The sequence below is a fragment of the Phoxinus phoxinus genome (genome assembly GCF_949152265.1).
Source record: "Phoxinus phoxinus genome assembly, chromosome: 20".
Lineage (NCBI taxonomy): Eukaryota > Metazoa > Chordata > Actinopteri > Cypriniformes > Leuciscidae > Phoxinus > Phoxinus phoxinus.
In genome coordinates, this window is record NC_136895.1 from 22,394,200 (window position 1) to 22,419,194 (window position 24,995).

A 24,995-nucleotide genomic window follows, 5' to 3' on the forward strand; every position below is an offset into this window, starting at 1 on the left:
AATGAAATGCTACATCAGGCACTAGTTTAATTTCTGATACTCTGTTTTTAAGGCTGTCACACTAGTTCTGTGCTGGAAGATGTTGATTCTTCTCTATCATTTTCAACAATATATTTTGTTAACGACATTTACACAATCAGTACATTGTATCAAATTCTTCAACTTTAACTCAACAGACCTTAGTCAGGTTAAACGACATATTGAATTTTATGTGAATGAAAATGAGGTTGTACACACACACACACACACACACACACACACACACACACACACACACACACACACACACACACACACACACACACACACACACACACACACACACACACACACACACACACACACAATTAGTTAAAAGACATTTAAAATAAAATGTAACAGAAGGCGCAGAGCTTTAAACACTATTACTTGAGTCCTGTTGTCTTAAAATAAACTGTAATCTCACAGTGACTGCTGTACAGTATAATGTTACTAACCGTAGTTTCTCCAGCTTGCACTGTGGGTTCATCAGGAGATCACTGAGGTTTTTCACTCCAGAGTCTCCTAGTTTATTCCTGCTCAGGTTCAGGTCTCTCAGGTGTGATGGGTTTGATTTCAGAGCTGAAGTCACAGCAGAACATCCTTCATCCGTCATACAGTAGCATAACCTACATTTGGAGAAATGAGAAAAAGAAAATCTTCATTCTGCAAAGTTATAGCATCTTCATAACAAATAATGGACAAATTCAAAAATTATTTTTTGCGCTCCTCAATGGCAGAGGAGACACGATCTGTAGGGACGTTCGAAGTGAAAGTGAACAACTGAATCTCTTCATGAAGGGCCTTTCCACAAGTCTGTTAATGATGGATTGCATTGTTCACATTGCATGATTTTTAAAGTGGTCAGATCACTGTTCTTTCCACACTACACGACTATCTGGGGCAACATTCAGTTGCTGCTGTGTGCACTGCATGATGGATCGGTTTGGTTACACATTGAATGACTTTACAATAGGAAGAACTGCTGACAACTGTCTGGTCCGTGTAATGGAAATTTTTTTTTAATTGATCTTCAACAGATATTGTAATGAGAGTCACATGTTTCTATGTTCATATTGTGTATGTGAATGGGAAATATGTGTATTTGAACGAGAGATAATATTTGTGTTTGTATACCTGTGAACGTGCAGGAGTGAGACACTTTGGGGACAGCTGGGAAGGGACCTTTGGTCCTTGAGGTCAGAGTGCATTTACTTTTGGTGGTCTTAGTGTCAGCTACTGTAAGTGTTAATAGAAACTTATATAACAATGGGTCTCTCTCTCTAATGCATAGCGGAAAGAAGCCCTGATGAATGCGACCTTGAAAAGAGTATAAAGGCTGCCGAGCTGTACCTGACTTTTGTCTCACTCACTCCACAGGGTAATATTTTTATCATTTATGGTCATGTGACCCAGGGTGACGAGTCCTCGTGATTCATTTTAAAGACAGATGACGGGAGAGTTTGAGTAAACATATGATCAGAATAATTCAAGTTGTTTTGTTTTGTTTGTAATATATAGGCCTCTTACACACATTTTCATCTTGAATTTAATATGAAGTTTAAATAAGTTAATAGGTCAGAAATGTTTTTAATAGTAGACATGTAAGGTAAATGTGACTATACCAGTGTCCAAAGAAGATATGGCAAGTTTTTATAAATTCGAGAGCAGAGAGGGAACGCAGCAACGCACCATATTGTTGTAAGAATGTTATTGTAAGAAAAGTTAATGGGCTGCTGGACGCCATACTGCGTTGTCATGGTAACATTCCAAGTGCAGATAATGAGGAAATTACATTGTCTTTGTCTTCAACAAGTGTGTTCCAAACCGCTTCATTATGACACGCAAAAGCCCTGATGCCCTTAAAGTCCCCATTTCAAGGACTATCAGAGTGAGAAGGGCATAAGGATGCTCACTTACAATTGGAATTCACCAAAACTGTGAACTCAGTGTCTTGATTTAAACTGTACATGTGATTTTAAGAATTACAGTTGGTGGCCAACCCGAATGCCTATTACCGCTGCGGCAAAAATAAACCAGTCACATTTCAAAGTCATTCGCAAAATAACCGCCAGGTGGCGCAAAGGGACATTTTGCAAAATAGCAGAAATTGCCGTATTTTAAAATGTACTGTAAGTGTGGGGCTAATGCCAATTAACAGTAAATATGAAATACAACAACTACAGTAATTTCCCAATAAGGCTACAACAAACATGAAAAATCAAAACAAGAGCTATTGACATTTGCTGTACAATAATGAAACAAACACAGATTTGGTGGAGTTGAAACTGCATGTTATTAAGTAATTATTAAATAAATACAATTTGATTCATGTTTTTTAAACAAACGATCATATACAAATATAGTACACATATAGACTATTATTTATATGAACAGTGAACTATTATATATCTCTGTTTGTAGGATATCGGTTTATTTAAAAAAAAACAGCACAAGGTCTTGTTAAAAAAAACTTTTGAAAATGAGGCTGAATGAATGTGTAAAAAGCAGAATAAAACAAAAATGTTGGGGAAAAAACAACTTTTTTTTTAAATTTGCCTATTACAGAATTGGTTAAATTTAACGCAAGCAAAAAGATAAATATGTAAAAGTAATTTGAAACCGAATAGAACAAACTTTTAGAACAGAAAAATAGAATCAAAAGTTAAAATAGAGATGACAACAATATAGCCTATATTTTCATATTGTAGATGTCGGTGGGCAACAGAAGCCTATTCCTGGGGGAGCAGTGCAATAAACAAACAAACAAAAAAATACACCACAAGATCACCATATCTCACAGTCAGTGAAAATAAATGAGGTGCAATGATGCTGATTATTTTGACTATTCTATTGAGGAATGAGACGAATGAAAAGAGCTTCTCTCTCGTGTGAGCGAACACACTGACTGCTGGACAACTGATCTTGCGCATTTCTCAGTGAGTAAATTCGTGGTCGAGTGGTAGAACTAAGGTTTCAATCATTTAGATGACATGGGTTCAAATCCCGAAAAAACATGGGCTATTGTAATTTATTATTATTATCAATGCAGAGAGATTTCTAAAATATTGTACTCCTCATAAGAGCAGACTGAGCTGTCTAACATTAGTTAAAGTCTTAAATGAAGGCAAAGAGTCGTAAGGTTTTTGAATGGTGATTAATCTGAAAAAAAGTGTGATTAATCTAGTCAATTTTTGCAATCGATACAAATAAATAACAAAGATTTTTATTCAATAAAAAATGTTTATTTTTATTGAATATTAGTTCAGATCTCCGCAATTAATGTGTATATATGCCTCTGCCATCCAGCACCCCCCATAATCCCGTGAGAGAGAGGCAAAGAAAAACGCCTGTTCTAAATTTATGTTTCTTTGTACTATTTTCATTTTGTTCTGTTTTAATTGTACACAGCAGAGCTGCAATTTCTTTGGCAAAACAAATTTAAAATATCACAAGAATAATATTCTGTATTTCTCATTTTGCATCGCAAAGGGAATAACGCTAAACTTGATGCAACCCTGTTTTAAATAAATAAACTGCCTGACACTATTTAAACCTTGAAATGTGCGATGGGGTTTTCATTTTAGTGTTCCTTTATATTTTCATTGGCTTTTATATTGAAAGCAATACTATTTAGTTAGTCTATTATTTTTTTGTAGCCAAGTCAACACAATGTTAAGAGCATTTTTCTGATTTGTCCAATGTATGGATGTGTTTTAAAAAGTTTCTTATCACGGTCAGTCATCTCAATTTCGTGAATGATTCAAAAAACAATAATTTAGCAGATTAAAGACGAGCTATATCGCGTGTTATCGCCTGTGTGTGTTTTGTCATCTGTGCAGCACAACTGAGGCTCAACTGGAATGTAGTAAATTTATGTTTGTAATGTGCCAAATATTAATTCAACAAAATGTTTGATTTTAACAATGTTACTATTTAAGCATCAAGAACGGTAAAACATAAACGCTGTCGGCCAACATCGGTTAACAAATGACATGTTATCGGCTAAACGCCTAATAATAAAAATGACAGACAATGAATAACAAGCTCTGCAAAGTGTTTCGAATCAATAAAAGAACATTTAAAAATATATATATTTTTGACAAATATTAAACTAGTGCCAAAATTATGAAGATGGTTTATAGCGCTGAGATTGGAACTCAGAAAGCTTGAAGCACCGCGAGGCACACGTTGAAGTGTAGACCACACAGTTATCGTCTGAACGCTGTTTTAAGAGCATGAGCTTAACTAAATCTTATGCTCATGCAAATCCTCATTGAACGTTTTTATATTGCAGTGTTTTATGTTGAAATTGTTTCATTATTTATTAAAGAAAACGATGCTAATAACAACTTACTGTAAGCCTATTTAATTCTTAATATAATAAAGAATTCTTAAACACAAATGCTGTCGACTGACATCAGTTAGCAAGTCCTGACAATGTTTTAGTATAATTTATTTCACTGTTATGTTTCAGTAAATAAATCTACTAACAAATTAAAATAGAACAAAGTATAAGACACCTATTGACATGCGTAGCCTTTCTAAATTAAAGAAAAACTGGCCACACAATGTTAAAGTTTAGCCTACTTTGCTTAAATTTGATCCAATAATAGAAGCCTACATTTGTTTCAGTGAATTTGTACTGTAATTTCAGCATTGTGATTAAGAATTTGTTTAACTACAATGTTTCACTTGAATGTATCGTTTATCACAGTTATCAATGAGTCGCGGCAGATTATGCAATAGAGGGAATAAACTGACACTTTTCAAAGTCTGTGATTATAGCGCCTCTTAGCGGTAAAATGCAGCAAATACACATCCCCAATTTTACCACTGTGGAAATGGCGGCGGTAAAAGTATTATTCTGGTTGTCAACCAACTGTGTGATTGATGTATGTGAATGTTACTGACCACAATCTCTCCAGTTTACAGTGTGAATCATTCAGTAGGTCACATAAGTGATTCACTCCTGTGTTTCTGATTTCATTCTCGCTCAGGTTCAGATCTCTCAGGTGTGATGGGTTTGATTTCAGAGCTGAAGTCACAGCAGAACATCCTTCATCTGTCATATCACAGTAACTTAACCTACATTGGGAGAAATAAGACAAACAAAGTCTTAATTCTGTTTCAGTCAAATACCAAAACTCTGTTGCCTTTCGTTTAGATTAAATGAATCTTCCTCACCACAATGTCTCCAGTTTACAGTGTGAATCCTTCAGTACGTCACATAAGTGATTCACACCTGTGTTTTTTATTTGATTCTCATTGAGGTTCAGCCATCTCAGGTGTGATGGGTTTGATTTCAGAGCTGAAGTCAGGATGAGACACTGTTTCTCTGTAATACTGCATTCACGCAGACTGAAGACAGAAAGAGAACAGACTAACTGAAATGCTACATCAGGCACTAGTTTAATTTCTGATACTCTGTTTTTAAGGCTGTCACACTAGTTCTGTGTGCTGGAAGATGTTGATTATTCTCTATAATTTTTCAACAATATATTTTGTCAGTTTTCTTCACTCTTTATCGTAGCAGATTTCTACAGAACGACATTTACACAATCAGTACATTGTATCAAATTGTTCAACTTTAACGCAATAGACCTTAGTCAGGTTAAATGACATATTGAATTGTATGTCTATTGTGATGGGCTATAGAGGTACTTTTTAACTGCTTTTGAACGCCACTCCAATTTTACTTGGGTAGGAGATCCCAAATAACTAGAGGGTTTCCCGCTCGGCTATCCAAATAAATGAATAAACTTAAGGCAAAAATTACTATTACAATCAAAGAATCACTTTTATTAAATACCAAATATTGGAGTCTGGTCTCAGTTGATTTCACTGGCTCAATTTACTCGTTACAGTGATAGTATGAGCAACTATGGGTGGGGGGTAACAACACTTTTAAGTGTAACAACACTTTTAAGAAAAATAAAATACACACAAAAAAAATAAATACAAAATCCCCCAAAAAATAAATAAAAAATTTCTTACACAGCACACTTAATGCACAAATACACACCAAAGCTCTTTCCACAGCACACTTGTATGACTCAAAGTGAATATATTCCCCCTAGTTACAATACTGAGAGCTGTAGGTAATGACCCAGCTATAGTTCACAAAATAAACCAGAATTGCAACGGATTAGTTTCTGGGCCTACAAACAAACGAAAAATGTATGATAAATCTCAAACCCATAAACTATTTGAAAGACAAAACTAAAGGCAGGGAAAACCGTGATCAGTTGCGCAGGACCACTCGAACTCTTTTGGCTGATTTCAAAAGCCACAGGAAGTACAACAGCTGTTAGTATCTATCCATCACTCTTCCAGCTTGACATAGCCAACGTGAGGGCCTTTAAAGCAACTTCTGTGCAGTTTGCTGTAATGGTAACTCAGTGTCCACCACTCATCCAGCCAAACCTGGTCAGCATTTAGGACATTTAGACCACACGTCTACAACAAATCAACAGAGCTTGTTCTTCCAGCGACCATGCCAAACAATTCAGGCACTGCAACCATTCCATTCATAGGAAGTGGCATATTTAAAGGGAAACTGCAACCTCTATAAATACCCTCAGCAGCGCCCTCTATTGACTTGGCTACACTATGAAAATGAGGTTGTGAGAAAATTTTTAATATATACTGGTACACGAAGATTTATTACTAACTAGTTAAAAAACATTTAAAATAAAGTGTAACAGAAGGTGCAGAGCTATAAACACTATTACTTGTTGTCTTAAAATAAACTAAACCGTAAACTTTAATCAACACAGTAACTGCTGTACAGTAAAATGTTACCAACTTTAGATATCCCAGCTTGCATTCTGGGTTCATCAGTAGATCACTGAAGTTTTTCACTGCAGAGTCTCCTAGTTTATTCTCATTGAGGTTCAGATTTCTCAGGTGTGATGGGTTTGATTTCAGAGCTGAAGTCAGGATGACACACTGTTCCTCCGTTATACTGCATCCACACAGACTGAAGACAGAAAGAGAAAAGAAAGCGACTCAGATCTATGATGGCCCACTCATTTTTTTGTGCAAGGGCGTAGTTTTGGTTTGAACATTGGGAGGAGTTTAAGTGTCAACCGTTTAGCGGTGTCCCGGGGCATGCTCTCTCATGAGATTTACTTATTTGTTTGTTTGTTTTTGCAAAATAGTTTTTTGTGGTATAATCCACACATGCATTGATAACATAACTGCAATAAAGTAATAGTTAACAATTATTTGTTTACATAGGATAATAATGTATTTTATTTAAGCTAATACTTTTTGTCAGAATTTTCTAAAATCAATGTGCCATGGTAGGTCAAACTAACTTTACTTAAAATGTTCTTATATTGAAAATGTTAATTTCCTGTTATCTCTTGGCATATCTGAAAGCCAGGTTTTTCCTAATATTTGTCATTATTAGCAGAAAACACAAATTGTTTAGTTAATAATTCAAGAAGGTACTCTTGATTCTAACTTGTACTTGGCCTAAAAGGTTGTTCTGGTAATTGTTTAACTATTAGCATTTATTACAATAAGTACATAAACACAGGTAAGATCATTGATGTCTCCTCATTACCATAAGGCCAATGTTAACTTTTTATCTTTCTATTTTTATCTATAGCATTTGCAATAAAAAATAGCAACCTACACATTCAGAAACTATACACATGCCACAGTTATAATATAAATCTTTAGCAAATTCCAAATTCTAAGTTAGTCAAAATTTACCACAATAAATACTATTGAATTTGATAAATTCTAGTAAGAGTGGTCATGAGTGGTTTAAAAGCTTTCTAATTTATGTTGGTGCAGGATGATGTTTTCTCCTCTTTTTGGTTTATGTTGCTGTTTTAGATCATGTTTGACTTTCTCCATTGTGTTTTAAAGCAGTAAATTCTCAATAGAACTCAAATGGGTTGCACATTTTATCACCAGCTTCTTGATAGGAACGGCTCGAGCGAATCTTATCACACTTTTGTAGCGCATTGGTGAACGCTCGTAGAGTAGCAGTGATTCGCGAGCGGCACTCATGTCAAATAAACCGGACTTCAGTCATAATACACAGATAATTGGTCCGTTTGATTTGTATGGGAACATTGTGCTTATAAAATCTCTGAACGCGCGATGTATATAATTAATGGCCCGATTATAGGTTTACATTAACCATGGTAAGCTATAAATATTGCTTGCTTGTTTTGGTTATTGGGGGGTTTACCTCCCCCATCCCCTCCACAAACTACACCCCTGGTCATGTCTGATAGTAGTTTGTCATTTGAAAATCACTACATATTAACTGAATAAAAAATATATCAGAATAATATAATGTGTTTCCTTCAACAGTCAAAAACTGAAATAATTATTAAAATCAATTTACTGTGGTTGTGTGTCTGTCAATCGCCACTAACTCATTCAAATGAGGAAATAGCACTACCAGCTACTGTAATATTATTATTAAAGGTAATACAATACAAATTTTAACCATGTGAAATACTCACTTCAGTGTGTTGAGTTGACAGTGTTTATCCTGCAGAAGAGCAGCGATCTGATTCACTCGAGTGTCTCCTAGTTCATGTTTACTCAGATTCAGCTTTCTCAGGAGTAACGGGTGTTTACCCACAATTCCTCTCACATACTGACAGGCTTCATCTGCAGCAGGACCCAAAAACCTGCAGAAGAGAAGATGAAGAACGATTCAGTGAAATTCTCAATTAAACTTGGTGTAATGACAAAATCCAATTTTACAGGATTTTAGTCTTGGAATCATGCAGTCAACTTTGATGTAACAACATATGTAGCTTATTGTATTATTGAAATAATATTTCTATAAATAATTTGGCTGCATATAATGTATGTTGTGTTATTTCATCACATCTCACCTCAGTGTCTTCAGTTGACAGTTTGGATCCTGTAGTAAATCATCGAGCTCCTTCACTCCTGATTGTCCAGGATCATTTCCTGTGAGATCCAGCTCTATCAGGTGTGAAGGGTTTGATCTCAGAGCTGAAGCCAGAGCTTTAAAACCTTCTTCTGTGATACTGCAGTTTGAAAGTCTACAGAAAAGAATGTAAAGATTATATCACTGAATATAAAGACAAACAAAATGCCCAGTGTTAGACACAATAGAGTTAGAATCTAACATTATCAACTCACTCTATGTTATAATTCACGTGGCTTCTACAATATTGAACAAGCAGAGCAGATCTACAACTAGCAAATCAAAAATCTAATTTTGTAGGTTTCATGAATTCATTAGGATCATTATGGTGATGTAAATTAACCATATTTGTTTCTGAAACAAAGTAGATAGTATAGTGGTAAACTAATTTTTAGTCGTCACAATTTATGTAAATTAACTTATGGTATTGAAATCTATTATTTACACACACTTGGTAAAGTATATCTAAATCACACCTTTTGTCTGCTGTCACACAACTTACCTCAGTATCTCCAGTTTACACTTTACACTCTTCAGTCCAGAGCAGAGATGAATTATTCCTGAACTCTGTAGATTATTATTGCTCATATTCAGCTCTTCCAGATTGTTATCCGATCCGAGAGCTTTAGCCAGACGTGAACAGCTTTTGTCTGTTAAATCACAATCGTTTAACCTACAATAAATAATTTAGAAATAAAGTACAATTTTATGCAAACAATGGATTTTCTATATACAAATATTTAAAAAAAATCAATTTAGTCATTTTAGACAAACAATAAATACACTCTAGCGTGCTGGGCAACACTGACAATACAGCTTTTCTCATTCTACATAAAAACAAACAAACATGATTGAATAAAGTAAATGTCATCTTTAATCAAAAGGAGTTTAGTTTGATTTAACTTTCTTAATGAGTCTGTAGAGGTGGAGAATCTGGGAGTTAATAATGATTTGATGTGGGCGACATATGTATTCAAAGTTTGTCACAACTTTCTATGGAGGGCAAAACATCCATAGAACTGCATCAAACGTCTGTAAATTTTACACCTATTCCTACCTACAAATATTTTGATATTTATATACCTCTCAAAAGAAGAAAAACAAAGATAAAAAGAATAAACGACAAGATTTGTGAAGCCGCCGCAGCATTTTAATCACTAAAATGGAAATGGCATGACATTGTAAAACCCTCAACGTAAAAAACAAAGCTATATTTAACTACAGTGATATTAAGAGATCAAATTCAGTTTACTCCCTGATAATGATGCATACTAAATAGATGCAAGCAGAATACAAACTCGACACGCTGTATGCCAATATGATTTGCAGAATTAAATTTTAATGATGTTGCTTTTCTTTCTCTACAAAAACAATTGTTGAAAAACAGAATGTCTTAGGTGCTTAAAACTAGTTTACACATTTTTTACCATCTTAATAATCAATAATGGTTATAGTTCACCATAAAAATTCATTGTAAATAAATATGGTTAAATAACATTAGTATTGTAGAATATAGACTCTTTATAATTGTTGTGGAATTGCGGTTTTATTTTGCACCGGTATTCATATTTAATTCATAGGGTTTGAAAGCCCGGACGAGGAACTAGAGAGTGAGTTTGGCTGGTGCGCCTGTGATACATTTGTTCTGCGTTACGATTGTCTGTCGTTCTTCAGATATCACAGTATACTTATATCTGGTATATGATTAATAATTTTATTATAGAGGTTTATGATACATTCATTTTTTCTTTTGAATTACTTTTTAGTATTTCAATAATTTCTTCAACCTGGCTCCTGGAGGCCCAGTGTCCAGCAGAGTTTAGCTCCAACCTTAATTAACACATCTGAACCAGATAATCAAGCTCTTCAGGATTACTTGAAAATCACAAGATTAAGCAGGTTGGATATAAACTGTGTAGGGCAATGGGTCTTCAAGAGCCAGGTTGAAGACCTCTGCTTTAAATTACTTACAGAGCTTTTTTGGAGATTTTCACAACTTCCAACAGTCTGAAGAGACACTCGTCTGATTTCTTGAATTTCTGAAGCTCAAACTCCTCCATCTCCTCCTCTGATGTCAACAACACAAAGGCCACAGCAGACCACTGGGCCGGTGAAAGATCAGCAGATGAGAGACTTCCTTCTCTAAAGTGGGTCTGAATCTCTTTCACCAGAGTTTGATCATTCAGTTCATTCAGACAGTGGAACAGATTGATGGATCTCTCTGGAGACAGATTATCTTCTAATTTCTGCTTGATGTACTGAACGATTTCCTTTTTGCTCCGGTCATTGCCATCTTGCTGTGTCAACAGTCCTCGTAAGAGTCGCCGATTGGACTGGAGTGACAGACCGAGGAGGAAGCGAAGGAAAAGGTCCAGATGTCCAGTTTCACTCTCGAGCGCTTTGTCCACTGCAGTCTTGAGCAAATCAATCATGGCTTCATTTTTGTTTTCCTGTTCTGTAGACTCTTGAACAAACACACTTTTTTTGTTGGTGTCTTTAAACAGATGTGCATAAAGGCCTGCAATAAACTCTTGAATGCTCAAGTGAACAAAGCAGTATGTGGTACCAACAGTGATCCCTCTTTCCTCCTTAAAGATCTGGGTACACATGCCTGAATACACTGATGCTTTAGAGACATCAATACCACAGTCTTCCAGGTCTGTCTCATAGAAGATCAGGTTGTTTCTTTCCAGCTCTTGAAATGCCAGTCTTCCCAGTGAAAGGATGGCGTCTTTATCCCAGGAAACATCTGGTGTGTATTCTCCATCATACTTTCGTCTGCTCTGCTGGATCTGAAAGCGGAGAAAGTGTGTGTACATTTGTGTCAGAGTCTTGGGAGTGTCTTCAGTATTTGATTCCTGCAGTGTTTTAGAGACTTCATCAGACTGATTGTTTTTTACATCATTACTTCTTTTCTCTTCAAATATGTTCTGGAGAACAGTGACAGAAATCCAGCAGAAGACTGGGATGTGGCACATGATAAAGAGACTCTTTGATTGTTTAACATGATCAAATATTTCACTGGCCAGATTTTTATTCTTGAATCTTCTTTTGAAATACTCTTCCTTTTGTGCATCATTGAATCCTCGTATCTCTGTCAGCCGGTCGATACATTCAGGAGGAATCTTACTGGCAGCTGCTGGTCTGGTGGTGATCCAGATGAGAGCAGAAGGAAACAGATTTCCCTTAATGAGGTTTGTCAGGAGAACATCCAGAGAGGCTGGTGACGATACATCACGCCACGTCTCATTACCATCAAAGTTTAGAGGAAGGCGACATTCATCCAATCCATCAAGGATGAACAGGACTTTGAATTGATTCCTTCTTGTAAGGTTCAGTCCTTTTGTCTCTGGGAAAAATTGAGTTATAAGATCCAACAAACTTTGCTTTTCTTTCTCCTTTAAGTTCATCTCTCTGAATGGAAGAGGAAATATGAAGCTGATATCTTGATTTTCTTTTCCTTCGGCCCAATCCAGAACAAACTTTTGCACAGAGACGGATTTCCCGATGCCAGCAACTCCTTTTGTCAGTACAGTTCTGATCTCCTTGTCTTGTTCAGGAGCTTCAAACAAATGTGTGCATTGAACTGGTATCTCTTGTGAATCAGGGCGCCTGGAAGCAACTTCAATCTGTCTGACCTCATGTTCAGTATTGACCTGTTCACTACAACCCTGAGTGATATAGAGATCTGTGTAGATGTTATTCAGAAGTGTGGAGTCACCGTGCTTTGCAATTCCTTCAAACACACATTGATACTTCTTCTTTAGGCCACATTTTAGCTGATGAATGAAGATCAGCTCATCTAAACACAGGAACAAATACAGATAGTTATAGTTTTAATTTTCTCTCCTACATTTATAATTGATAATCTGACAGATGGTCATGAGTCTCTAACCTTCTAGAGTATCAGCAGCTTCATCTTGCTTCATCTCTCTCAGGTAGTGTAGTGTGAGATCAAGAGCTGCTTCTTTAATACTGCATCTGTTCTCATTAAAGTCCTTCACTAAGCATCCTATGTCTTCTTTTTGTAATATTTTCTTAAACTTTTCCAGCTCATTTTTCAAATAAGTGATTATTTTGTTCTCAAGATTCTAAAAACAAAGCAAAAAAAAAAAGCAAAAAAAAAAAAGAATAATCAAATCGTATAAATACAAAAAAAATTGAATAAATATTTTTTTTTTGATCATTTTCATTCTTATTTTATGAGTACTTAAAATGAAGAGTAAATTGTCTAAAACAATTAGAAATTAAATTTCTACTTTTGCTGGAAAACATGATAAATAATCAATTTGTTTGTTATAATTATTAAATACTTATGACATTTTTTGAAAGTTTTCTTACCTGGAAGATCCCCAGTAGATCGTCTGTGAAATTATTGTGTTTCTTGTGAGTCTGGAAATCTGAATCTAATGTTTCATATTGAGGCCTGTTAGCAAATAAAATATATCAAAAGACTGCTTTTCCAGGAAAAATATGACCAAAAGCTCCAGTAAATATTTTAGCAAAAAAAAAAAAAAAAAGACTCTGGTAAATATTTGAACTATACAGATTTATGATAATTATTCATCAATACACCTTCTAACACCATCTGTGACCAAAAATAAGAAACAAATGAAATACCTTTTGGTAGATGATGGCGTTTCCTCACTGAAGTTTGGTTGGTCACCATCATTTGAACGGTCACTCTTCACAGACACAGAGCTGGACACATGTGAGCCTGATCTTTCACTAATAACACAAAGAACAGAGAAAAAAAACACTTCATTACAGGAGATACTTCAGTATAATTTGAAGAGGGTGGACATTGTATTTATTGTATTCTGCCGTGATAACAACTCACCTGCCTGTATCTATCTAGTAATCCTGAAAACATTGATTGCCTTGGTCAGGTGTGTTTAATTAGGGTTGGAGCTAAACACTGCAGGACAGTGGCCCTCCAGGACCGGAGTTGCCTATCCCATAGACCATCGTAGATAAATTATAACTCAATAATGTAAAACATATAAAAATACCTTTTGATGGATGTATTTTTCTCAGTGAAGTTCGGTTGGTCACCATCATTTGAACGGTCACTCTTCACAGACACAGAGCTGGACACATGTGAGCCTGATCTTTCACTAATGACACAAAGAGAGAAGAAACTATTTCATTACAGAAGTTCATCTGTGTTTGATAACGCCACAAACTCTCTCTATTCTCTTCACAGACGGAATAGTGATGAGGCATTTGCACAATCATAACTTATAATTTATAGACACATTTTAATTTTAAAAATTAATGATAAAAATCAAAAATAAAATAACAATATTTTAGTACTGAATATAACACTACTGCTGAAGAAGAGACTGTACATTTGATTTAGACCAAATATTTATTTTCCTTTTCAGATTTTAAATGTTTATCATCTACTGGCCACAAAATGTTTTTTATTAGGAAGTTCTGAAGTTCTGCAAAGCATTTGCAAATATAAAACAATGCTCTGTTCTTCAGAAAGAATCTACAACTTCAGTAGTTTAAAATGATTGTGTGAAAACAGACGCAGTCTTACCTCAGTTTCTCTGAGAGACTCATCTTAGAGAGAGAGTCCTTCCCTCGCTCCTCTGACATACTGCAGCTAAACTGCCATTGAAAACAGATCAGCACTGGTTTGTGGAAACAATCAGTCGTTCAGTTTGACCTGGAGATGACAATATATGTTCCTGAGATTAATAACATGGCAGTTATTCAAGAAAATAATGAAGAATGTTAAGTTAGCAACAACAACAAACACTATAACATAAAGTGAGTCATGGCTCTAAATGCATTAGTGAATAGAAATTTACACTGTTAAAAACATTGAGTGGTAAAAATAAACCCTGTTTGTTACATTCTCTATTGCAGTTTAGTATAATTTTACAATCATATTTAATGTTTTATTAATTGTTGATTCTTTTGTCATTTGATCATTATTTCAAGTTCACAATATATTTAATCATTTTCAAATGCTCTCCTCAATACGTGTATCATTCGTTCAGTGGTTTTTTATTTAATATTGAAAGTAGAATTTGTTTTAAATGGCTCCTTTTTCAATAAAAAAAGAAAACAAGAATTCAGCTTGCTTTTTCGTTCATCGGGGTGAGTAAATTATCAGCACTTTTTTGTGTGAAAGTGAACTAATCCTTTAACCTTACAGCATACAGATACAGATCCATTAAGAATTATTAAACAGTAGAATACAAATTAAATATAAAACATTTTGAATATGGCGACCTGAAGGCGGCTCAAATATAACCGGTTTTCATAAATGACAGTCCATCCAAACAAATTAAATATAAAGGTTTTATTTAGAAAAAGAACATTAACAACTTACAAAAAGATCAAAACATAAAAATGACCAAATCAAATATTAAAAATACAATATAAAAAAGAAAGAAAAAGAAACATCAATAACTTAAGATAATAAAATATAAAACTCTGTTGCTGCTGGGAAGTTGGCCATTTTATATTGGCTAATTTTATATAGCCAAACATTTGTATTTTTATGCTGTATTATAAAATGAATGTGAAAGTTTCAAACTTGAATGAATGAATGAAGGCATTTTGAATGAAACTTCATCTTATTGTGCTTGAACAATGACAAATATTATTCTACTCTATTAGCTTATGCTCTCTCTGTATGCAACAAGCCATTGTTCCGACAAATTCAATATTATAGTTCAAATCAATGATGGACTTTGTCAAAGATGAGAGCTTTAGTGAGGAAATGCTATTTTCATATCATAATGATCTAAAGAAAATAACACTTTATAATAGGTTGCACGTGCTTCATGTTTACACCTTTGGATTCAGATAATTCGAGTTTAACATGATATCCCATCATGTTCGCATTGGTAATAATATCTACAAGGTGCCAGTGTCATTTCATGACATTTAGCTCTGAATTGGACAGGCTATGTGCAGTCTGCTTTTAGCCCACCCGGCGAAATCGAGGCGATCAGTGTCTACGTTTAACGGCTTGGCTATAGCCCTGATTTAGACCAGCGGTTAGTATAGCCAAAATAGTCTTAAAATTGTTTACATGTTTTTCGCCCACGCAGCTTCATGTTTGCTGTCACACATTCATAAAAAAAATATACGATATTATTTGACTGTCTTTTATTTTAAATTAAATTAAAATGCAATTACATTTCTCAACCGCTAGATGGCAACAGCCAAACTGAGACATGACTACTGGCAACACAAGACTTGATAGTTAGTAGAGATAACCGTTCTCACGATCCCGCGATAAACATTTCCACCATTTTGAAAAATTGTAAACGAGCCAGAGCATTGCATCCAGCTGTCGGTCGAAGAGAACAGGAAAAATACATTCCTACTTTTGTCTTGTAAGTATCTGTGTTTTCGTTTTGACATGTGCTCATTTTTTAGCTAAATTATTTGTTACCATGTGTTGTTGGAATCGTGACATTTTAGCGGGTAACATCGCTAAATATCGCTAAAAACATCGTGACATTTAGCGTGACATTGTATCGTGGTACATGCAAGTATAACCCCATGTTTACGTGGCCTTAAACTCGAATTATCTGAATCCGAAGGTGTAAACATGAAATGTGCAACCTATTATAAAGTGAAAGCCAGAAATATATTTTTCTCTTTTCTTTAGATCATTATGATATGAAAATAGAATTTCCTCACTTGCAGCCCGAACTCACGAAAGTGCCAAGCTATACGACGAATGTTTTTTCTCGTGCCATTTATACGGCAAAAATAGTTTGCGTGCATATGATTCGCACTTTATGCCGTGTAAGACGCATGCACTCCCCACCCCTAATCCTACCCAAGGGTTTTCAGTGTGCAGCATATGCACGCAAAAAAAACATTTTTGGCGTATAAATGGTACGAGAAATAACATTGGTGGTATAGATACGCACTTTCATGAGATCGTGTTGCAGCCTCTCATCTTTGACAAAGTCCATCATTGATTTGAACTATAATATTGAATTTGTCTGAACAATGGCTTGTTACTGTAAAAGCCGGCTATTCGGCCCAACTTCCGGTCTCCAAATAGCCAGTAAAGGACGCGCGTGTTCAATTCTTTCCAGCGTCTCAAAGGAATTTTGGTTAAATAAGACACATGTTCTCATATGCAATTATCTCGTTTTAATCGGACTCCATGAATTAAAAAAGGTTCAATGTGCAATAAGGTTATGTTTACACTTAAAATAGTTACAACATGGATGTAATGAGAATTTAAACCATTTGTACCCAGCATAAATGTAAAATGTTACGAGAGAGAGAGAGAGAGAGAGAGAGAGAGAGAGAGAGAGAGAGAGAGAGAGAGAGAGAGAGAGAGAGAGCGAGAGAGAGACTCTCTCAAGACCAGCTCAGCATCCCCAGAAAAGAGCCAGAAGAACACTTACAATACTGTTTTGTCATTTCCCCCCGACCATGTGACTAACACCTAGGTGTGAGATATTCAAACTGACCAATCAGACCATCACAATTTCCCCCATTGTCCAAAAGCTTTGGCCTATAGGCCCACATCAGTCTTAGCACTGCTGTGCTGGAAATGTCTGAGAGAAAAGCAAGTGTCTTTGTTGCTTTTAAATAATCTTGGATTATTTCCAACCTTACATTACATAAAGAGAGCATAAGCTAATAGAGTAGAATAATATTTGTCATTGTACAAGCACAATAAGATGAAGTTTCATTCAAAATTCATTCAAGTTTAAAACTTTCAAATTTATTTTATAATACTGCATAAAAATACAAATGATTGTACGGTGGCCGAGAGAGCTCAACGCGCTGCAACTGAAGAAAACACATGCAAATAGAAAAAAAACACCCGCAAATTAAGAAAACATCTTCATCAGTTTCACAACACACGTGTGCTCCAAATACTCACAACACAACCAAATACAGAAACGCGCTGCAAAAGTTCACAACACAAACAAATACAGAAACGCGCTGCAAAAGTTCACAACACAAACAAATACAGAAAAGCGCTGCAAATAGAACAGAACACAACGGAAATGTTTCCGGGGAACCCAATAAGTGACGGACCCGGCTGGTACGTGCTTATTGCTCGTGAGCATCCCTATGCCCTACACCCTTAGAAGGGCAGACAGCAGAGCCCTTGAAGTGGGGACTTTTTGGAGGGAGCAGGGCACTTGTGTGCCGTTATGTAGCCGCTTGGGAACGGACTTGATGAAGGGAGCAACGAAAGACAATGTAATTTCCTCATTATTTTCACCTGGGTGTTCCCATGACAACGCAGCGCGGTGTCCGTCAGCTGAATAGCTGTTCTTACCAGAAATATAGTTTTTTTGCTGTTAACATAACTGATGCAAATAAATATAGATTTTATACAACACAGTTTTTAAAATATGCGTTATATCTGTGTGTGAGTATCTCATATTTGGACCCTGCATTCTAACATTTCTTATGAAACTTATTTTAACGTAACATGACAAAATGTGTACAATGTAACTGATGTATAGATTAATATCTTTCCCTCGTGTTCTTTTTCTCTATCTTTTATTTTATTTTTTTATTTATTTTAGTCTTCAGCTCATTGTTCTTATCTGATTAGTATTCTTATAACATAGAACATATTGTAAATACATTTTGTATATTGTATACAAAGTTGTATGTCATAAACGTGTCATCTCTGTATGTTTTGCAAAAAAATAAAATAAAATACAATAAAATAAAAAGTAGACAGTTATAAGCAGTAAGAACCAAGCACGTACCAGCCGGGTCCGTCACTTATTGTGTTCCCCGGAAACATTTCCGTTGTGTTCTGTTCTATTTGCAGCGCTTTTCTGTATTTGTTTGTGTTGTGAACTTTTGCAGCGCGCTTCTGTATTTGGTTGTGTTGTGAGTATTTGGAGCACACATGTGTTGTGAAACTGATGAAGATGTTTTCTTAATTTGCAGGTGTTTTTCTATTTGCATGTGTTTTCTTCAGTTGCAGTGCGTTGAGCTCTCTCGGCCAACGTATGATTGGCTTTATAAAATTAGCAATTATAAAAAGTATCCGGCAGTATATCAATAATGCAAATAGCTCCGATATGCATTAAAACCTAAACATACACACACACACACACACACACACACACACACACACACACACACACACAAAACAGGTGAATGTAATGTACATGCACACTTGAGGTTAAACTGTCAACAATGCTTTTCTTGTGCAAATTACTTTTTTTCTTATTTGCCAGATGCCGTGATGACCAACTTCCCAGCAGCAACAGAGTTTTATATTTTATTATCTTAAGTTGTTGTTCATTTTTTTATTTATCATTTTATTGTATTTTTAATATTTGTTAAATATTTGTAATATTTTTTAATAAAATTTTTATGTTTTGATATTTTTGTAAGTTGTCTAAGTTGTTAATGTTCTTTTTCTAAATAAAACCTTTATATTTAACTTGTTTGGATGGATTGTCATTTGAGAACCCGTTATATTTGAGTGAAAAGAATCATTTAGCATCATTTTGTTGTCTATTACATGTACATGTAGTCGTTTAATAGCCGCCTAATTGATGACTAGTCTATTCTTGGGCTATAGTTAGACGTCTTATTCTTGGGCTGTGGTTAGACGTCTTATTCTTGGGCTATGGTTAGACGTCTATTAGATTTTCACTGACAGCCCAAATTTAGCCGTGTTTTAGCCTAGACGTCTGCGCTGTGTTTTGACGGCTATTAGACACAAAATTTCTTGCTCAGTGATTACATGATTACATTTGTCATCCATCAAAACTTTACTGGTGAGAAACTTTTTCTTTATTCAACCCATTCAGACTAGTCCTGACTTCAGCAGTGGCTCGATATAGAGAACATTGCCCATTTCAAGATTTGAGGACGCTGATTGGTTACATTTTATGTCATTATCTTTAAGTGTTCACAGCAATTGGCTAAACTTCTACATAAACCCGCCTTCTGTGTGCGATTTCTCTGTCGCCCCAGAGCTGAACGTAATATCAATTTATATCATTTATTATAATATTAATTATTATTATAGTTTTGTGTGTCTGGCCCTAGCGCCCTCTGTTGACCAGCCACCACTGAGAGTTGGTTCACTAAAAACTGAGGAAGAGTTGGTTCACTAAAAACTGAGGAACAACTGATGATGGCACGGTTTGATCTTCACTGACCAATCAGAGGAATGGGGCGTTTCGTTCCCACTCACAATATTCAAATGCCTTAAGTACTCAAGTACTTACTACAAGTAATTTGTTGACTCTTTGTGTAGAAAATCCTGCTGTGATCTGATTGGCTGAATGAGTCTTAATAAGATCACCTGTGGTCCCTTACTAATTATGCTTCAGTCTCCACTTGTTTGCACCAAGGCCCTGTCCCAAATGGCACACTCCGGACTTGTGGACTTCCTCAGAGTCCACACTTTGCTGACGTCATGTAGTGCAGACCTAAAGGGCCCTTGGCGCGAGTCCACGAGGGCGCATTGAGAGGTATTTTTGGGACAGACTCGATCGTCATGCCGGAAATAGGAAGACTGTCCGGTTGTTGTTTAAATATTATATTTCTACATTTATATATGACTCAGTAAAGCCCTGACATTCGGTTCTATTTATTTAATGAATCGTAATGCGATCGTAGCCTATTATTCAGCAAGCTATTTATGTTTATAAAATATAAATATATATTTATATTTATGTTTGAGATATCAACCACTGGTTGATGACCATAATGTTTGTATAAACTGTAGGTAATAACTGGTAAAATGTACACATAGGTCATAAAAACCATAATGATATTTACACTTAAATATTTTCTTCTCATCCATGTTAACGTGAGCGAAAGCTCCTCCCATTCGTTGTCTGATTGGCCTTTCGCAAATTCGCAAGGATTCCTGGGTAGTTAAAGTGCGTGAAGCCTGCATCTATGCGGGCTTCGCGGAAGACCGCTTCAAGGGTACAAAGGGGGCGCTGCTGAGCACACTTCAGAGCGTTAAAGTGATGAATGGGACGGCCTACGGACTCGTAGACTCAGCGAGCACGCGCAATTTAAGTCCACGAGACCGAAAGTCCACATCAAGTGCGCCATTTGGGACAGGGCCCAAGAAACTGTCATTCAGACAAGGTCTGTGTGGAATTGTTGACCATGTAAGTTCCCTTTTGATTGTTTGTTTAGTTTAAAGCATTATGTGTCATTATACATTTATATATAATATTATATGTTGAATTCTAGTTATGTTTAGTTTCTCTTTGACATTATATTCATTTAATTTCTAAAGCTGATTTCAGATGTACAGTATGATTTAAGATTTGCAATTGTGTTTGTATTTTATTAATGGTTTTGTTTATGAGTTTTAGAAACCAACAATTACCATCACTGCCATCTGAGAAATGTCTACTCCTACATGTCAAGTCAAATAAACTGTGAAAAGTAACTGGTGATGACTGAATGAGTTTTAATGGACCCACCATTCCAGTAGCAACAGCCAAATCAGCCTAGAATTCCTGCTAAATTTTTACACTTTGAATGTCTCTAGATGTTTTTGTTGTTCTAGGAAGAACCCTTATATTGGGTATTTGGACAACACAAAACTCTTTATTCATTTTTCTACCTCTGAACAAAAAATTAAATAAAAGCTAAATTCATGTTTTTCATTTTTTGGATGAAAGAAGAAAAAAAAAACGAAAAAGGAGGCATTTTATCCTTTTTTACTTACGATATTAAATAAAAAAAACTAATGATATACGGATTCAATCCTATAAAACAACTGATTGAGTAAAAGCAATCTGATTTATAATTGTCATACAGAATAGCTAATATATACACTATCATAACTGCAATGTGAACTTAAATATTTAATTTTAAGATATTTGACAAAAAAAAAAAAAAGAACGTTACACTAACTGTATATGTCTGGTTTAAAATATTTTCGATTTCGCATAACAAAAACAGCATATTGAAAAACATATCAGCATGTTAGCCAATAAAATAAATCAAAATAGCCTACTGCATTTCCAGGGAAAATATTACTAATATCTACAGTAAATATTTTTTAGCAAAGACAAACGCTGGTAAAAATTTGAACTATATAGTTTTATGCTAATAATTCATTGATACACTTTCTAACACAGCGTGTGACCAAAAAAACACATGAAATACCTTTGGTAAGTTTGGTTTGCCACCATCTTTTGACGAGTCACTCTTCACTGACACTGAATGTATGCCCCCTTTAAAGACAGAGTGTGTTAAAGACATGGTCTTAAATATTTACATTTTAATAACACATTTTTATTACGTTCTTTGACACACACACACACACACACACACACACACACACACACTCATTATCTGTCTAAGTGTAAATTTAAAAATATTTTTCGATTTCGCATAACAAAAACAACAGCATAAACGAAGTTAAAATGTAGAAAAACCTACAGAAACATATTTTTTTCAATAACTTGTCAGTAATTTTCACTTTCACATTCATGAACTTAGGCCTATAAATCTGTAACTTCACACTTACATAAAGTATGAAATCCATATTTTACTCCCCCAATTAATTGTAATCGAGAAAGTATCAAAACTTACTTGCAGTCTTGTCCACTAAAAAGTCATTTTATAAGTAGCCTATATAAAACACTAATGTGTGGCCTGTCAGCGCGCGTCACCAACACATTCTCCAAATCTCTTGCAGGTGTGGAGTAATATCCGGTTCGTGAACGAATCGTTCTTTTGAACCGGTTCTTTTTAGTGAACCAGTAGGCTAGCCTACACTGAATCGTTCAACATTTCGCGTCTTGAGTAAGCGCTGATCCCCAAGTTACTAAAGTTACTCACTTTCGAACATGCCTGACTGTCCGACTCGAAATAAATCAATATTCCGGAGTAGCCTATATTTTATTCCAGTAAATCCAACAAACAATTCAGTGAACTGAGACATGCTGTGGTGAGAGAACTGATGAGCACGAGCAGCTACTGAGCATGCGTGTAGGCTAAATATCGAACGAACTTTTTCCTTTCGGACACGTTCGACATGAGAACCGATTCGAGGTGGTGAGATTTTTTTCAGAGGGACTATTAATTGTTGTATTTAACTTAAGTTATGATTACAAATTACTTTATTTCTTAGAATGTGTTTTATCTGCCGTGTTAATACAATTGACGTCATTTACGTGAGGACGTAAAAGAACTGGTTCACGGAAAAGAACCGGACATTGAAATGAACTGTCCGAAAGATCCGGTTCGCGGGGAAAAAACGGACTTCCCATCACACTTGTGGATGAAATATAAATAAATGACCGAAAATATTAAACTTGGTCGGTGCTAAATGACGGGACACACATTAATCAAATCCAACGCTTTCTCTTGGTATCTCCGTTTTCCCTAGTTACTTTCGTTTTCGTCTTCTTCTTGGGTTTTACTGGCGGGTGTTTACCGCCACCTGCTGGAGCGTGACTATTCTATCTACTACACATAGTTCAAAATCCTGTTTAAGGCGAACTAATAAATACTATAAGTAATAAAATATACCATACTACAAACTATTTAGAAAACAAATTATAATCTTCCCATCCAACAGTTTGTTGGTTCCATCATTACTTTGCCTGACTGATGGTCATAAATACACTTCACATGTGATGAATTCAAACTGCTGATCAATTTTACATTGTATTAGAAGACTGATGCAGCATTACATCCTAAATCAATAAACACTATAATTATACGAGTTTGACTTTTTGTGTTTATGATGAAATCAAATGTGCACACCGGACATGTGTCCAAAGCTGTCCTGAATCAAACCCCAGTCTCATCCCTCTGCACATTTTCCTATAAAAATAAAGATAAAAAGCACATAAATAAAGTTAGGCTATATATAAAAGTTAAATCATATTTGTATTCAATTTGGTTGCCCATTTTAAACACAACATGCTTCTCTATAAAGAGGAAAAAGACTTTACTTAAAAAAAGTCTAACCCTGGTAGTGTGGTTATTCCCATTTTTTTCTTAATTTTTTTCTCCATCATTTGACAATAGCTCGCTTAGTTTGTGCATGTTAATAACAACACACTGACTTTGATTTGACAATGATTACTTACAGTGAAATGAGAATGGGTTATTTAACACTTGTCTGTATATTGGCCAGAATAACATGTTTATTTAACAGTTCTTCTCAAAATCGCTCGTATGACATTTTAAGCTTCAAGTCTACATATGGCTAGTGAATCTTCCAAACCAAAACAAAAAAAATATCTTGTTTTTAAGCTGTACTGTATATAATGTATAGAAATATAAACTGAAATTATGGTATTAAAAAAAAATATATATATAAAAGAAATAGTTTATGTAAGAAACAATGATTTAACAATTTAGACACATAACAGTTTGTATCATTTGATATATTTTGCAATATGTGCTAAATTCTGATTTGCTAAATTAGATTTAAGATCAGCAACATATACTTCATTATGTTTGTTTAATCTCAATATCATCAGTATCGTTTGCAGGCTTTTTATTGAAGAGCCAGATTTCTGCTGACAGGACACATCTATGATCTGACCAGCCTCCTCTTCTTCCTTTATTTCACCAGTAAAAAAAACATAATTAGCATGTTTATGTTAATGCTGAATGGTCACTGAACAAATTAAACCTTAAAAAAAATATTTTTGCCCTGTCATTTCACAATACACCCGTATTTACCGGTAGTTCTCAGTTACTGTCTATCATGATAATATTAATGCTTTTGATTTTCCCTTGGTTATTAAACTTGTGAACCAGTTTGGTTTATTACAAACCTTATTAACGTGGCTATGATTTGTGCTGATGCCGATGTTTAAATTGTAGCTTCACGTTTTGAATGTATGCAGTATGCAGTTAAATAGCCGCATCCCTGACGTTTATGACACACCAAGCCGTTTGAAAATCGGTTGAAAATTGAGCAAGATATAGTTATTTCAGCACTACATGCACAATAGACTTTGTTATAACTGGACAAGCGGACCTGTCCTAAGATGGCCGCCGTGTGACGTCGTCGGGTCCCATTGGCTCTCAGCGCCGGTAAGCCATCGAGCCTTTATAC

The 24,995-nt window shown here is 35.2% G+C and overlaps 2 protein-coding genes across 6 annotated transcripts in view; both read right to left on the reverse strand.

Annotated features, from left to right (window-relative positions):
• Positions 1-24,995, reverse strand: part of LOC306988933 (NACHT, LRR and PYD domains-containing protein 12-like) — a 92,309-nt gene that overhangs the window by 6,016 nt on the left and 61,298 nt on the right. For all 5 annotated transcript variants that reach the window (XM_079594155.1, XM_079594156.1, XM_079594153.1 and 2 more), the window contains 4 exons: positions 6,827-7,000; positions 5,206-5,379; positions 4,933-5,106; positions 477-647 (listed from right to left, as the gene is read on the reverse strand). In XM_079594155.1, the coding sequence (XP_079450281.1) occupies positions 477-647; positions 4,933-5,106; positions 5,206-5,379; positions 6,827-7,000 (693 nt within the window). The remainder of the gene's footprint in view (positions 1-476; positions 648-4,932; positions 5,107-5,205; positions 5,380-6,826; positions 7,001-24,995) is intronic.
• On the reverse strand, positions 10,918-23,321 carry LOC306988943 (NLR family CARD domain-containing protein 3-like; the record flags this gene model as incomplete). The annotated part of the gene is made up of 8 exons (XM_079594173.1): positions 22,508-23,321; positions 22,079-22,146; positions 14,499-14,627; positions 13,963-14,067; positions 13,571-13,678; positions 13,292-13,376; positions 12,846-13,041; positions 10,918-12,752 (listed from the first exon to the last, which is right to left on the reverse strand). Exons 3-8 carry the CDS (start codon positions 14,555-14,557, stop codon positions 10,918-10,920), a joined length of 2,388 nt encoding a protein of 795 aa, XP_079450299.1. The 5' UTR covers positions 14,558-14,627; positions 22,079-22,146; positions 22,508-23,321.